A 13,146-nucleotide genomic window follows, 5' to 3' on the forward strand; every position below is an offset into this window, starting at 1 on the left:
GACTGTAGCCTGAAGTAGCCTGTAGCCTGAAGTAGCCTGTAGCCTGAAGTAGCCTGTAGTCTGAAGTAGCCTGAAGTAGACGGTAGCCTGTAGACTGCAGCCTGAAGTAGACTGCAGCCTGTAGTAGACTGCAGCCTGTAGTAGACTGCAGCCTGTAGTAGACTGTAGCCTGTAGTAGACTGTAGCCTGTAGTAGACTGTAGCCTGTAGTAGACTGTAGCCTGTAGTAGACTGTAGCCTGTAGTAGACTGCAGCCTGTAGTAGACTGTAGCCTGAAGTAGACTGCAGCCTGAAGTAGACTGCAGCCTGAAGTAGCCTGTAGCCTGAAGTAGACTGCAGCCTGTAGCCTGAAGTAGACTGTAGCCTGTAGCCTGAAGTAGACTGTAGCCTGTAGCCTGAAGTAGACTGTGGCCTGTAGCCTGAAGTAGACTGTAGCCTGAAGTAGCCTGCAGCCTGAAGTAGCCTGAAGCCTGAAGTAGCCTGAAGCCTGAAGTAGCCTGAGTGAAGGGAACAGGGAAAGGCAGAGACAGCTACTTACTTCCCATAAGGACTGTTGGATGTTCCTCACATTTTCCACCGTGTCCTCAATCATAGGAGGCATATCCCCAACCAGAGCAGAACTCACTAAAATGTCCCACTCGGGGAGTTATCAACAGAAGTGAGGAAACGCATCAACTTCAGCTCCTGAGCCACATGATTCCAGTCTGGTGTCGCCACACAGAGGATCATTCTTGTGTGACGATGAAACATTCGAAGGCAATGGGGCCAGACATGTTCTAGGCTAGCCTTGTGTTCCCAGTCAGTCGGCTCCATTGTTGGTTCTCACACACATCATACAGCCTGGTTAACTGGAGCAGACCCAACATTTTTCACATGACTGACTTTGCGCATAACAGCCTCCTGTACGTACAGCATACACACAAAAATGTAGTCAGTTCTCTGTAGAATAAATCCAGTTTTTTTTAAACGCAATGTTAATCCAATGATAATCCAGTCCAGTCAGGGCTTCAATAATCCAGCCATGCTTGATCTAGTCTAGTAAAAATGCAACTCTAATGTTTTATAATCCATAGAGTGAGCAGTCTGGTATAGTCAAATCTAGTTGAACGCAACCCTGCTCCAGCTTCACTCTACTGAGAGTGTGAGAGAGACAGACAGAGATATTATGATGTTTAACTTTAAAAAAAGAGAAAATACAGAGTAGAGCTAGCAGGTTCAGCGTTGAACAGAGCAGAGCAGAGCTAGCCTCACTATGACAACAGGCTGACAGCCTTTCACCTGCCTGCTTGGGTCAATAATATCCCAGCACAGCACAGCACAGGTAACAGGTTCAGGGTTGAACAGAGCAGATGGCTGAGAGGTGAGTAACACACCGAGTATGCCTACATCTGATTGGAGCAGGCGGTATGTTAGAAATACAAAGAAAACACCAGGCTACATCCTAAAGGCTTACCCTCCTCAAGGTTCCCACTGTACAGATACCCTCCTCAAGGTTCCCACTGTACCCTCCTCAAGGTTCCCACTGTACATATACCCTCCTCAAGGTTCCCACTGTACAGATACCCTCCTCAAGGTTCCCACTGAACAGATACCCTCCTCAAGGTTACCACTGAACAGATACCCCCCTCAAGGTTCCCACTGTACAGATACCCTCCTCAAGGTTCCCACCGAACAGATACCCTCCTCAAGGTTCCCATCGAACAGATACCCTCCTCAAGGTTCCCACCGAACAGATACCCTCCTCAAGGTTCCCACCGAACAGATACCCTCCTCAAGGTTCCCACCGAACAGATACCCTCCTCAAGGTTCCCACCGAACAGATACCCTCCTCAAGGTTCCCACCGAACAGATACCCTCCTCAAGGTTCCCACCGAACAGATACCCTCCTCAAGGTTCCCACCGAACAGATACCCTCCTCAAGGTTCCCACCGAACAGATACCCTCCTCAAGGTTCCCACCGAACAGATACCCTCCTCAAGGTTCCCACCGAACAGATACCCTCCTCAAGGTTCCCACCGAACAGATACCCTCCTCAAGGTTCCCACCGAACAGATACCCTCCTCAAGGTTCCCACTGTACAGATACCCTCCTCAAGGTTCCCACTGTACAGATACCCTCCTCAAGGTTCCCACTGTACAGATACCCTCCTCAAGGTTCCCACTGTACAGATACCCTCCTCAAGGTTCCCACTGTACAGATACCCTCCTCAAGGTTCCCACTGTACAGATACCCTCCTCAAGGTTCCCACTGTACAGATACCCTCCTCAAGGTTCCCACTGTACAGATACCCTCCTCAAGGTTCCCACTGAACAGATACCCTCCTCAAGGTTCCCACTGACCCACTGTACAAAACAACTACTAAAGAGTGGGCAGTGTAACCATTCAGATCACATAGAAGATTCCTGCCTAAAAAATACCACAATATTAGAGATGATGTCATGAAACATTTTCCGGATGAGAAGACCGACCCAGGCCCTCTTCAGCAAATCTGACCCAGGCCCTCTTCAGCAAATCTGACCCAGGCCCTCTTCAGCAAATCTGACCCAGGCCCTCTTCAGCAAATCTGACCCAGGCCCTCTTCAGCAAATCTGACCCAGGCCCTCTTCAGCAAATCTGACCCAGGCCCTCTTCAGCAAATCTGACCCAGACCCTCTTCAGCAAATCTGACCCAGACCCTCTTCAGTAAATCTGACCCAGACCCTCTTCAGTAAATCTGACCCAGACCCTCTTCAGTAAATCTGACCCAGACCCTCTTCAGTAAATCTGACCCAGACCCTCTTCAGTAAATCTGAAGAACATGTCTATCTACGTTCGACAATCATTAAAAAAATAAAAATTAACTTTCAAATTAGACATTTCACTGTCTATGCTCAACCTTGGTAAAAGCCTGTGCATTCCAAAGAAGCGTTTATTAACATCCCTTCAGATGAGCCATGACTAACGTGGTTACTAAATATGCTGATTAAGTGCGTCGGCATAGCTACTGTTTTTCGGTGTCCACATCACTAAGAATCTATCATGGTCCACAGCACAGACACACACCAACACAGTCCTGAAGTGGGCACAACAACGCCTCTTCCACACTCAGGAGGCTGAAAAGATTTGGCATGGGCACTCAGATCCTCCAAAAAGTTCTACAGCTGCCCAACTTACAGAAACGTTTGACCTCTGTCACTGCCAACAAAGGGTATATAACAAAGTATTGAGATAAACTTTTGTTGTTATTGACCAAGTACTTATTTTCCACCATAAATTTGCTAATAAATTCATTAAAAAATCCTACAATGTGATTTTCTGGATTTTTTTTCTTCTCATTTTGTCTGTCATAGTTGAAGTGTACCTACAATGAAAATTACAGGCCTCTCATCTTTTTAAGTGGGAGAACATGCACAATTGGTGGCTGACTAAATACTTTTTTGCCCCACTGTGTGTGTGTGTGTGTGTGTGTGTGTGTGAAATATATATATATGTAATAATGACAATTACAACAATACTGAATGAACACTTTTATTTAAAATAATACATAAATAAAATCAATTTAGTCTCATAAATAATTAAACATGTTTTTTTTGGTTTAAATAACACAAAAACAGTGTTGGAGAAGTAAAAGTGCAATATGTGCCATGTAAAAAATCTAACGTTTAAGTTCTTTGCTCAGAACATGAGAACATATAATAGCTGGTGGTTCCTTTTAACATGAGTCTTCAATATTCCCAGGTAAGAAGCTTTAGGTTGTAGTTATTATAGGAATATTTCTCCCTATACCATTTGTATTTCATATACCTTTGACTATTGGATGTTCTTATAGGCACTATAGTATTGCCAGCCTAATCTCGGGAGTTGAAAGGCTTGAATTCATAAACAGCACTGTGCTTCAAGTATTGCGAAGAGCTGCTGGCAAACGCAGGAAAGTGTTGTTTGAATGAATGTTTACGAGTCTGCTGCTGCCTACCACCACTGTCAGACTGCTATATCAAATATCAAATCATAGACTGAATTATAATATAATAAACACACAGAAATACAAGCCTTGGGTCATTAATATGGTCAAATCCGGAAACTAACATCTCGAAGACAAAACATTTATTCTCTCAGTGAAATATGGAACCGTTCTGTATTCTAACTAACGGATGGCATCCCTAAGTCAAATATTGCTGTTACATTGCACAACCTTCAATGTTATGTCATAATTATGTAAAATTATCCTCGTGGAGTGCAATGTAATCGGTGTCCAAAAATGCCGATTGTTATGAAAACTTGAACCTCGGCCCTGCCGATTAATCAGTCGACCTCTAATTACTTGAACTCTGTGGAGCATTTATTTGGGCTGCAATTCCTGACATGCAGTTAACTCTAATGAACTTATCCTCTGCAGCAGAGTTAACCCTGGGTCTTCCTTTCCTGTGGCGGTCCTCATGAGAGCCAGTTTCATCATAGCGCTTGATGGTTTTTGCGACTGCACTTGAAGAAACTTTCAAAGTTGTTGAAATTTTCCAGATTGACCATGTCATAAAGTAATGATGGACTGTCGTTTCTCTTTGCTTATTTGAGCTGTTCTTGCCATAATATGGACTTGGTCTTTTGCCAAATAGGGCTATCTTCTGTATAACAACCCTACCTTGTCACAACACAACTGATTGGCTCAAACGCATTAAGAAGGAAAGAAATTCCACAAATTAACAAGGCACATCTGTTAATTGAAACGCATTCCAGGTGACTACCTCATGAAGCTGGTTGAGAGAATGCCAAGAGCGTGCAATGCTGTCTTCAAGGCAAAAGGTGGCTACTTAGAAGAATGTCAAATAGAAAATATATTTAGATTTGTTTAACACTTTTTTGGTTACTACATGATTCCATGCGTCATTTCATAGTTTTGACTTCACTATTATTCTACAATGTAGTAAAAATTGAATAAGAGTTAGGTGTCCAAACTCTGTATACAGTACCAGTCCAAGGTTTGGACACACCTACTCATTCCAAGGTTTCAGAGGAGTAGCAGCTACACTTCGATAAATAAGATCACCATGATCAAGAACAGATCAAATAAGGTTGACTGAATAATCTGCTTCCTACTCCAAGGATTCAATCATTTTAGCTAGACAAGTAAGCCTTGAAATGGGCCGATAATTATAAATATCACTACTATCCCAGCCCTTACGGGAGTGGCAACACAAGAGCTGATGTCTACTATCTGCAAAAACACTCTGAATTGGGGTCACACTGAAACCATTGTCAGACAACATAATAGCAACACTGTTTCATAGGCACATGATACATTTCTGATCCACTACCCTAACAACAAGCAAGTTTATCAACAACAAAAAACAGCCTGTGTGTTAGAGAGAGAATGACAGAGTATTTCGTACCTCTTGCTCTCGGGCATAGTCCTCTGGGTCGTATTCCTCCTCCTCATGTTGAGTTTGCAGAGCAGCACTATCAAAGTCGATGGACATGATGATCAGTACTAATACTGAGAGAAGACCTGAGAAAGCACAAGAGAGCGCAGATGTTCATGACGTGGCTGTGTATTTGATTGACAGTGAGGGCGGAGGGCTCACACAAACCACACACCTCGTATCAGAAACATTGTCATTATGCATTTAGTACGACTCAAAACAACACCGAGCTAGCTAACGTTAGTCAATTAGTTAGCTGTAACGTTAGCTAGAAGAAACTGTTCGTTTGAAGAGTGATCAAAAAAACTCACTGATCACCTTACCTTGTGATTTGAAGTACAAGTGGATATCCGATGATAAATGTTGTCAGCGAAGACCCCAAAAAATAAATCTAATGTAAAACGTTACAAAACAGCAGATGCACATGATGCTGGGCAATGAATGATCGGACTGGTTAGCTAACATTAGCTAGCTAACATAGCAACCATTTACCAGAAAACAAACAAAGCATCGAACGACTGGCATGACGGGCACAGCTACCTAATAACGTACTAGTCTGACAAGAGTACAGTTTCGTTAACAGTTGCTAATCAGAACATAACGTCTGCGTATATATCATAAACAACTAAAGTTAGGTTTTCAATCTGTCTGGCTAATAATAGTAATGAACTTCCTGTGTTACGACTCGCCGCTCCGTTGAAAGCTCGCGCGCCCAAACAGCGGCATAAACTCTCCGTCGCTGATTGGTGAATTCAACACGCGTCATCAAACGACCCCCCCCCCACCAATGGCCATGCTGCAACACAGATGGGTTGTTGTAGTTGTTGCCGACAACCAAATCACCAACCTGGAAGTGAATGGAAATAATGCTTTGGGATGATTTGTAGAGATGGTTGCTGATGTATGATATTTACAGAATACGAGTTACCTCGACGTGATACGCAAAAAAAGATGTAAAAAAATATTTAAGAAGTGACACCATAGGAAGGTACAATTTGTAGTTTATTATTCATTAATAAAACAGAAAGGCTCAAATTGTTCCAACAACAGTGTCAAAACAACATACCATATGAAACATGGACCTACATTGATGAAATACTGTATAGAGAGCACTGGCTATTTTACAGAAAAGGGCATGCTGATTTTGACATGCTCAACAATAATATTATACATAATTTGGTGTTTTCACATTTCCGTGGAAGGCGGTAATATAGTGGGAGAACAGACATGTCCTTTCCCTATAAGAAATGTACATAAGTGGGATTTTACAATCCTCTATCTGTACAATGGCCATCGTTTTCTAATATAAGTCGGTTGGTTTTAGGCCACACGGTCCGAGTTCCCAGACACAGATTACGCAGAGTCCAACACCTAAACCCTAAAAAGCATTCTCATTGAGCATGCTTCTAAATCCAGGACTAGGATTTATCTGTGCCCAGGAAACTGGCCCAAGGCCATGAAACACAAGCTGGCAACTGGCACCTCTGATCTCCATCTTAAATGATCAGTCACATAATAAGTGACAGTACATTTGCCATTGGAAGCTTGAACATCATCAATCCTACAGATGACAATAATGAATGTAGCCTACTGCTACTGTAACCCGAGATGAATTGGGTTAACGAGTTCCTTCAAGTTGAAATACCCACACCATCGAATTGTTAACTTTTCAATTACACTACTGACTACTCTGATTAGGCCAGTTTGCTGACGATGGCCTGGTTGAGAGTATTCAGCTGATTCGTCCATTTATCTAAAGCCATGTATCGGGCTCCATTCCTCTTCTGGTGATCCAGCTCCAACAGTTGGTTGACTTGGTCGATGCGGCCGTTGATCGTGCTGACAGGTAGAGGAAGAAAAGTTCAATAGAAGGTCAATGATGGTAAACTCACAAAACTGTGGTGCATTGTTGTTTTATTCAACCTTTATTTAAGCTAGTTAAGAACAAATTGTTATTTACAATGACGGCCTACCCCGGACAAGCCCTAACGACGCTGAGCCAATTGTGGGCCACCCTATGGGACTCCCAATGACGGCCCGGATGTGATACAGTCTGGAATTGAACCAGGGTCTGTAGTGACGCCTCTAGCACTGAGATGCAGTGCCTTTAGACCGCTAAGCCACAATGATGTAACGACATGCAATTTACCTGTCTAGAATGCACTGAACAAGAAGGCTTTCCACGTCGCAGACATCAATGTTCAATTCCTGAAAAGAGACAACATTTTTATAATGACCTTCAAATTTAGAGAAAATATTTGCTTTTTCAACAACAACAACAAAACATGCCAGAGACAGATCTTTGTAGTGATCTTACCTTGGAAATAAAAGGTATGTGTATTCTCGTGTAAGGCTTAATTAATTTGACGAGCACTTGTGTTCTTATGTTTCGTAATAACTCTGAAAGACAAGGAAATAAATGATTATATAGAAGGAATTTTCAGTGATACTTTACATGCCAGCCAGGCATAAGGATTTTTAACTTGCTTATATAAACATGTTACTACTTACTAATATGTTGTTGTTGTTTTTTTGTTGTGATGAAGTAACATCAACCAAATATATCAGTCTGAAAGTGACGTCTAGACCATCATACCTTCTATGTGTTCCCTTATGAACGGATCATCCATTATGTTACTGTGATTGGTCTTCAGGATCTTCTCAAACTCTGTGATGTCATTGTTCTGGTAGGAACTAGAGGGGGAGTAGAATAGAACATTGGTTTCCATTCAGTAATCAGACCGTGTTCATACAGCATAATGTTGACAAACAATGTGTTGACAAACCGTGTGTAGACAAACAGCCAAAGCCAAACTTATCCAGGAAAGGTTAGATTGTAATAGTGAATGAGATGCAGTCTTACCTGACCAAGTTTGTCATTGCAAGAATGTCTGGATCATTTTTATAGGGTTTAGCCTAAGAGAAACAAATGTCAGTTTGAGTAAAGACACTCAAACATTATGAAAAGATGCACCAATACAACACACACATCACCATGATCACTAAAATATGAATTCATTTACTTAATTCGCAGGTTCTAATATTGTGTCAGGGCCCTCCGTTTTAAATCTGGGTCTGAGAAACAATCCAATAAGAGAGATTCATCTCTTATCACAAATGAGACCTTTCATACCTCCTGTGAGTCGAACGGGTTGATTCCAGACTTCATCAGCATGTTGGCCAACACCAGGTACTTCAGACAGGTGGTCCGGCGAGGACTTCCTGATTCATCGTAGTTCTTAAACGCCTCGAAGAAGTCTGTGTGAGCCTTCTCAAACTCCCCTTCTCGCAAATGCATTTTCCCTCCACACTCTGGAGAAAACAAAAACACGAGAGAGACCAAACACGGTCAGGAATAATTTCCTAAGAAAATCCTCCATGGTCCTGAAAAAGGATCGTCTGTACATGACTCCTACCTAAAAAAAATACATTAGAGGACTCGGTCAGAGGGGAGGGACCTTGGGTCTTCTCCTCCAATGCGTTTTGAGAAAGAAGCAAGAACGCAAGAAAAAGGGAAAAAACCTTGACAAAGAGCCAATGAATGTGTGTCTAGGTTATAAAGCTATTTATTTATTTATTTATTTAAACTAGGCAAGTCAATTAAAAACAAATTATTATTTTACAATGACGGCCCTACCCCGGCCAAACCCTCCCCTAACCCGGACGATGCTGGGCCAATTGTGTGCCGCCCTATGGGACTCCCACTTAGACCGCTGCACCACTCGGAGTAACACAGTTAAGGTGTAGGTAAAGACGTGGTTATATAGTTAAGGTGTAGGTAGACGTGGTTATATAGTTAAGGTGTAGGTAGAGACGTGGATATATAGTTAATAGTTAAGGTGTAGGTAGAGATGTGGTTATATAGTTATATAGTTACGGTGTAGGTATAGAAGTGGATATATAGTTAAGGTGTAGGTAGAGATGTGTCTACCTCTGATGACTCCCATGATGAGAGGGTGAGGGATGGCAGACTTGATGTGTAGAGACTGTTCATACAGCGCCTTCAGCTTCTTGTTGTTCTTCTGGGCCGTATACATCTGGATCTCCAGAGCATAGATCTCCAAGAGCTGGGTGCCTTTCTTCAGGTCATCCTCACCGTCATCCGTCTATACACCAAGGCAGAACATGTGACAAATACTAATCACCAAGACAGAACATGGGACAAATACTAATCATCCGTCTATACACCAAGACAGAACATGGGACAAATACTAATCATCCGTCTATACACCAAGACAGAACATGGGACAAATACTAATCATCCGTCTATACACCAAGACAGAACATGGGACAAATACTAAATCATCCGTCTATAGACCAAAACAGAACATGGGACAAACACTAATCACCTAGACAGAACATGGGACAAATACTAATCATCCGTCTATACACCAAGACAGAACATGGGACAAACACTAATCATCCATCTATACACCTAGACAGAACAAATACTAGAGATATAATTCCACAGACACTTCAGGAGGAACAGGAAATTCTAGATTTCCACAATGGTTCCACAGCCATACTAGCCCGGCCCCAGATCTGTTTGTGCTGTCTTGCCTTCTGTGGTCATGACAACAGCTATAGAAGCTGTCTATACAGCGCAAACAGAACTCGGACCAGGCTACAATGATACAATACAGTTCCAATCTACTGACACACAAGTATGTTTTTCATTATGATGTTATAATGCTGAATTAGATTTGGTGGTAAAACCTCTGTGAAAACCTCTGATTGCATTGATGAGGAGTGTTTCTTCACCTGACAGGACTGGTGCAACTGCCTCAGGATCTTCTGAAGCTTACCATACTCTTCTCTCTCCAGGTACAACTTCCCAAGCTAAACAACAGACAGGACAAACCGAGGAGGAAATCAAATCACACAAGTATCAAAGTCAGTGTCTCCATATAAATTATACGCCACTCGCCACATATGTTTTTGTGTTGTATAAAATGTTAATTATGATATTGTGGATGGAATTAAGGACACATGTAAAGTTTTATATATATATTTTTTTTATCTTTAAAATGAATCATACCTTAGTGTTGGTTTTAAACCAAAGCCTGTCATTTTTGGCATCCTTTAATGCGTCCAATGTGGTTTCATAAAACTCTTGCAGCAAGTCCATCTTAAAAAGAAATGTAAAAGTATTTGCCTCCTCTTCAAACATTCAGTTTTGTTTGGACTGTTTTTTCCAAAATTGTACAGCTCAGATGTACACAGAATCAACATTGTTGATTGATTGATCATTTGACGCGGCAAGCAATACCTGCTTAGACGTAGAGATGTAATCCAGGATGGAGTTGATGGATTTCTCTGAATAGTTTCGTGTAACTGCACTCCGAATGTATGTCAACAGCTGCTTGTACCTGTTCATCATTTCAGGGAAATTCGTCTGGGGTGGGGTGTGGGGGGGGTACAAATTAAATAAATGTAATTCAAAATACAATTTTTATGCTCCCATAACATGGCATTTCTTTACAAAATATTATCACATTTGATCAGAGATGTCGCATAAGGTAGGCTGTTCATATTTATGAATACCTAGGCTACTCCTACAGAAATGCCTGTCAGACAATAGTTGTTGGTAGCCTACATGTAATATTTCAGAGACCATTTTTTTGGAGACTTGTGAGACTAATGTCTAATGCTTACCAGTTTGAAATTCATCTTAATCATCTGTTTGAGAGCTTTGAACCCCCATTCTCCTTTCTCGCCCTCTAGCTCCAAGACCTGGGGTTCAGAAAGACGCATTTAATAAATGGACAGCCATTGACACGGCGTGTATGTGTGTATGTGTGTGTGTGTGTGTGATAACTAACCTTCTGGAAGCTGATGAGAGCTGCTTTGGGGTCATCCTCCTTCAGGGCCTTTGAATTGTAGTATTGATTCTCTAAATCAACATTGGGCTCAGAGTTGCTGTCCTCTGAGTACTCCTGAAATCACACAATTCGTCATCAATGCAGTTTACAAGATCAACACCCACTGGTTGTGTTGACATTCAGCTAGCCAGCTAGCTAGCTCGTGATGATGTGTGTTGTTTTTGCTACGGTGATTTGTAAAGCAAACAGCTGGATCATATAACGGTGCAAACGGTATAGCAGCAGTATGTGAACAAATCATTACAAGACAAAGCTAGCTAACTAACTAGGCAATTGAGCTGTCAATGATACGAGCACCAATAACAGCTACAGTAACGTAGCTGAGAGTAATACGGTAGCTAGCTAAAGTTAGCGAAGTGGAATGTTTACGCTGGTTATCTAGCTAGCTAAATACGTTGTATATGGTAATCAGCTACAATATCCATATATATTTACTTCGGAGGAGTTTACCAGATCATAATCCTCTTCATCGTCGCACATGAAGTCATCTTCCATATCAGACATCTTGACTACGAAGCTTACTCGACAGCAAACTTGCTAATGGTACAAGCGTAGGTGTATCGCTGGAATGACTCTTTTAATAGGAGTGTGGAGAGAAGTAGGGAGCATTGCTGGGAGGATCATACTGTCCAGCGGTGGGCAGCAGAGAGTCGCAGTTTGTTCCAGCTCCAACCTTATCCGCCACCGATATGCCTTTCTGCGCAGCGTGAATCGTGATTCCTATGAACTGGAACCATTTTTTCCCCCTCTATATACTCTTCCGTATTGTTGCGTTTCGTTACAATGATTTTTATTTTTATTATAATTTTTTTAATTTTTTTTTCACATTTATTTAACCAGGTAGACAAGTTGAGAACAAGTTCTCATTTACAATTGCGACCTGGCCAAGATAAAGCAAAGCAGTTCGACACATACAACGACACAGAGTTACACATGAAGTAAAACAAACATACAGTCAATAATACAGTAGAAACAAGTCTATATACGATGTGAGCAAATGAGGTGAGATAAGGGAGGTAAAAGCAAAAACAAGGCCATGGTGGCAAAGTAAATACAATATAGCAAGTTAAACACTGGAATGGTAGATTTGTAGTGGAAGAATGTGCAAAGTAGAAATATAAATAATGGGGTGCAAAGGAGCAAAATAAATAAATACATTAGGGGAAGAGGTAGTTGTTTGGGCTAAATTATAGATGGCTAATATATGTTAACACCTGGTCAAGCAATAGTTTTTTGTTTAACTGAAAGTGTTTGAGGTTGTGGTTTTGGTTTTGGTAGGAAGAGCTGGTCGTAGATCAGCAGTACAAAAAATATCCAGGACCCGTGTATATAAGTCAGATAAACACAGCAAAAAAAAGAAACGTCCGCTTTTTCAGGACCCTGTCTTTCAAAGATAAATCGTACAAATCCAAATAACTTCACAGATCGTCATTGTAATGGGTTTAAACACTGTTTCCCATGCTTGTTCAATGAACCATAAACAATTAAAGAACACGCACCTGTGGAACGAACAGCTTACAGACGGGAGGCAATTAAGGTCACAGTTATGAAAACTTACGACACTAAAGAGGCCTTTCTACTGACTCTGAAAAACACCAAAAGAAAGATGCCCAGGGTCTCTGCTCATCTGCGTGAACGTGCCTTAGGCTGCAGATGAGAATTGCAGATTTGGCCAGGGAAATACATTGCAATGTCCATTACTGTGAGACGCCTAAGACAGCGCTACAGGGAGACAGGACGGACAGCTGATCATCCTCACAGTGGCAGACCACGTGTAACAACACCTGCACAGGATTGGTACATCCGAACATCACACCTGGTACAGGATGGACAGGTACAGCATGGACAGGCACAGGATGGCAACAACAG

The 13,146-nt window shown here is 41.8% G+C and overlaps 2 protein-coding genes across 6 annotated transcripts in view; both read right to left on the reverse strand.

Annotated features, from left to right (window-relative positions):
• Positions 1 to 6,140, reverse strand: part of LOC110521221 (centrosomal protein of 152 kDa) — a 45,937-nt gene extending 39,797 nt beyond the window's left edge. The window contains exons 1-2 of one of the 2 annotated variants that reach the window (XM_090231048.1): positions 5,719 to 6,140; positions 5,366 to 5,481 (exon numbers count right to left, since the gene is read on the reverse strand). In XM_090231048.1, coding sequence (XP_090087174.1) covers positions 5,366 to 5,452 — 87 coding nt within the window. In that variant the 5' untranslated portion in view covers positions 5,453 to 5,481; positions 5,719 to 6,140. The remainder of the gene's footprint in view (positions 1 to 5,365; positions 5,482 to 5,718) is intronic. The other variant, XM_090231047.1, reaches the window with a different exon arrangement.
• Positions 6,141 to 6,379: 239 nt separating this feature from the next.
• LOC110521222 (COP9 signalosome complex subunit 2) lies at positions 6,380 to 11,852 on the reverse strand. Of its 4 annotated transcripts, none has more exons than XM_036969069.2 (13): positions 11,728 to 11,852; positions 11,218 to 11,331; positions 11,051 to 11,128; positions 10,665 to 10,790; positions 10,434 to 10,523; positions 10,157 to 10,234; positions 9,327 to 9,501; positions 8,529 to 8,707; positions 8,259 to 8,311; positions 7,992 to 8,089; positions 7,713 to 7,795; positions 7,545 to 7,603; positions 6,380 to 7,234 (listed from the first exon to the last, which is right to left on the reverse strand). In XM_036969069.2, exons 1-13 carry the CDS (start codon positions 11,779 to 11,781, stop codon positions 7,090 to 7,092), a joined length of 1,332 nt encoding a protein of 443 aa, XP_036824964.1. In that variant the 5' UTR covers positions 11,782 to 11,852; the 3' UTR covers positions 6,380 to 7,089. The 4 variants fall into 4 exon arrangements, with proteins under 4 accessions (XP_036824964.1, XP_036824962.1, XP_036824963.1 ...); XM_036969067.2 differs by having other exon boundaries at positions 10,112 to 10,234; XM_036969068.2 differs by having other exon boundaries at positions 11,713 to 11,852.
• Positions 11,853 to 13,146: the final 1,294 nt, after the last annotated feature.

The sequence above is a fragment of the Oncorhynchus mykiss genome, chromosome 4 (genome assembly GCF_057628025.1).
Source record: "Oncorhynchus mykiss isolate SJ-2025 chromosome 4, ASM5762802v1, whole genome shotgun sequence".
In the NCBI taxonomy this organism is placed as follows: Eukaryota; Metazoa; Chordata; class Actinopteri; order Salmoniformes; family Salmonidae; genus Oncorhynchus; species Oncorhynchus mykiss.

What these genes read in the sequence shown, in the direction of transcription:
- LOC110521222 (XM_036969065.2), bottom strand. Translation starts at nt 11,781, where the DNA reads ATGTCTGATATGGAAGATGACTTCATGTGCGACGATGAAGAGGATTAT. An exon ending in TTAAGATGAATTTCAAACTG is followed by an intron (nt 10,791 to 11,050) that starts GTAAGCATTAGA and finishes ACCCCACCCCAG; the next exon opens with ACGAATTTCCCTGAAATGAT. An exon ending in GCAATGACAAACTTGGTCAG is followed by an intron (nt 8,090 to 8,258) that starts GTAAGACTGCAT and finishes CTCCCCCTCTAG; the next exon opens with TTCCTACCAGAACAATGACA.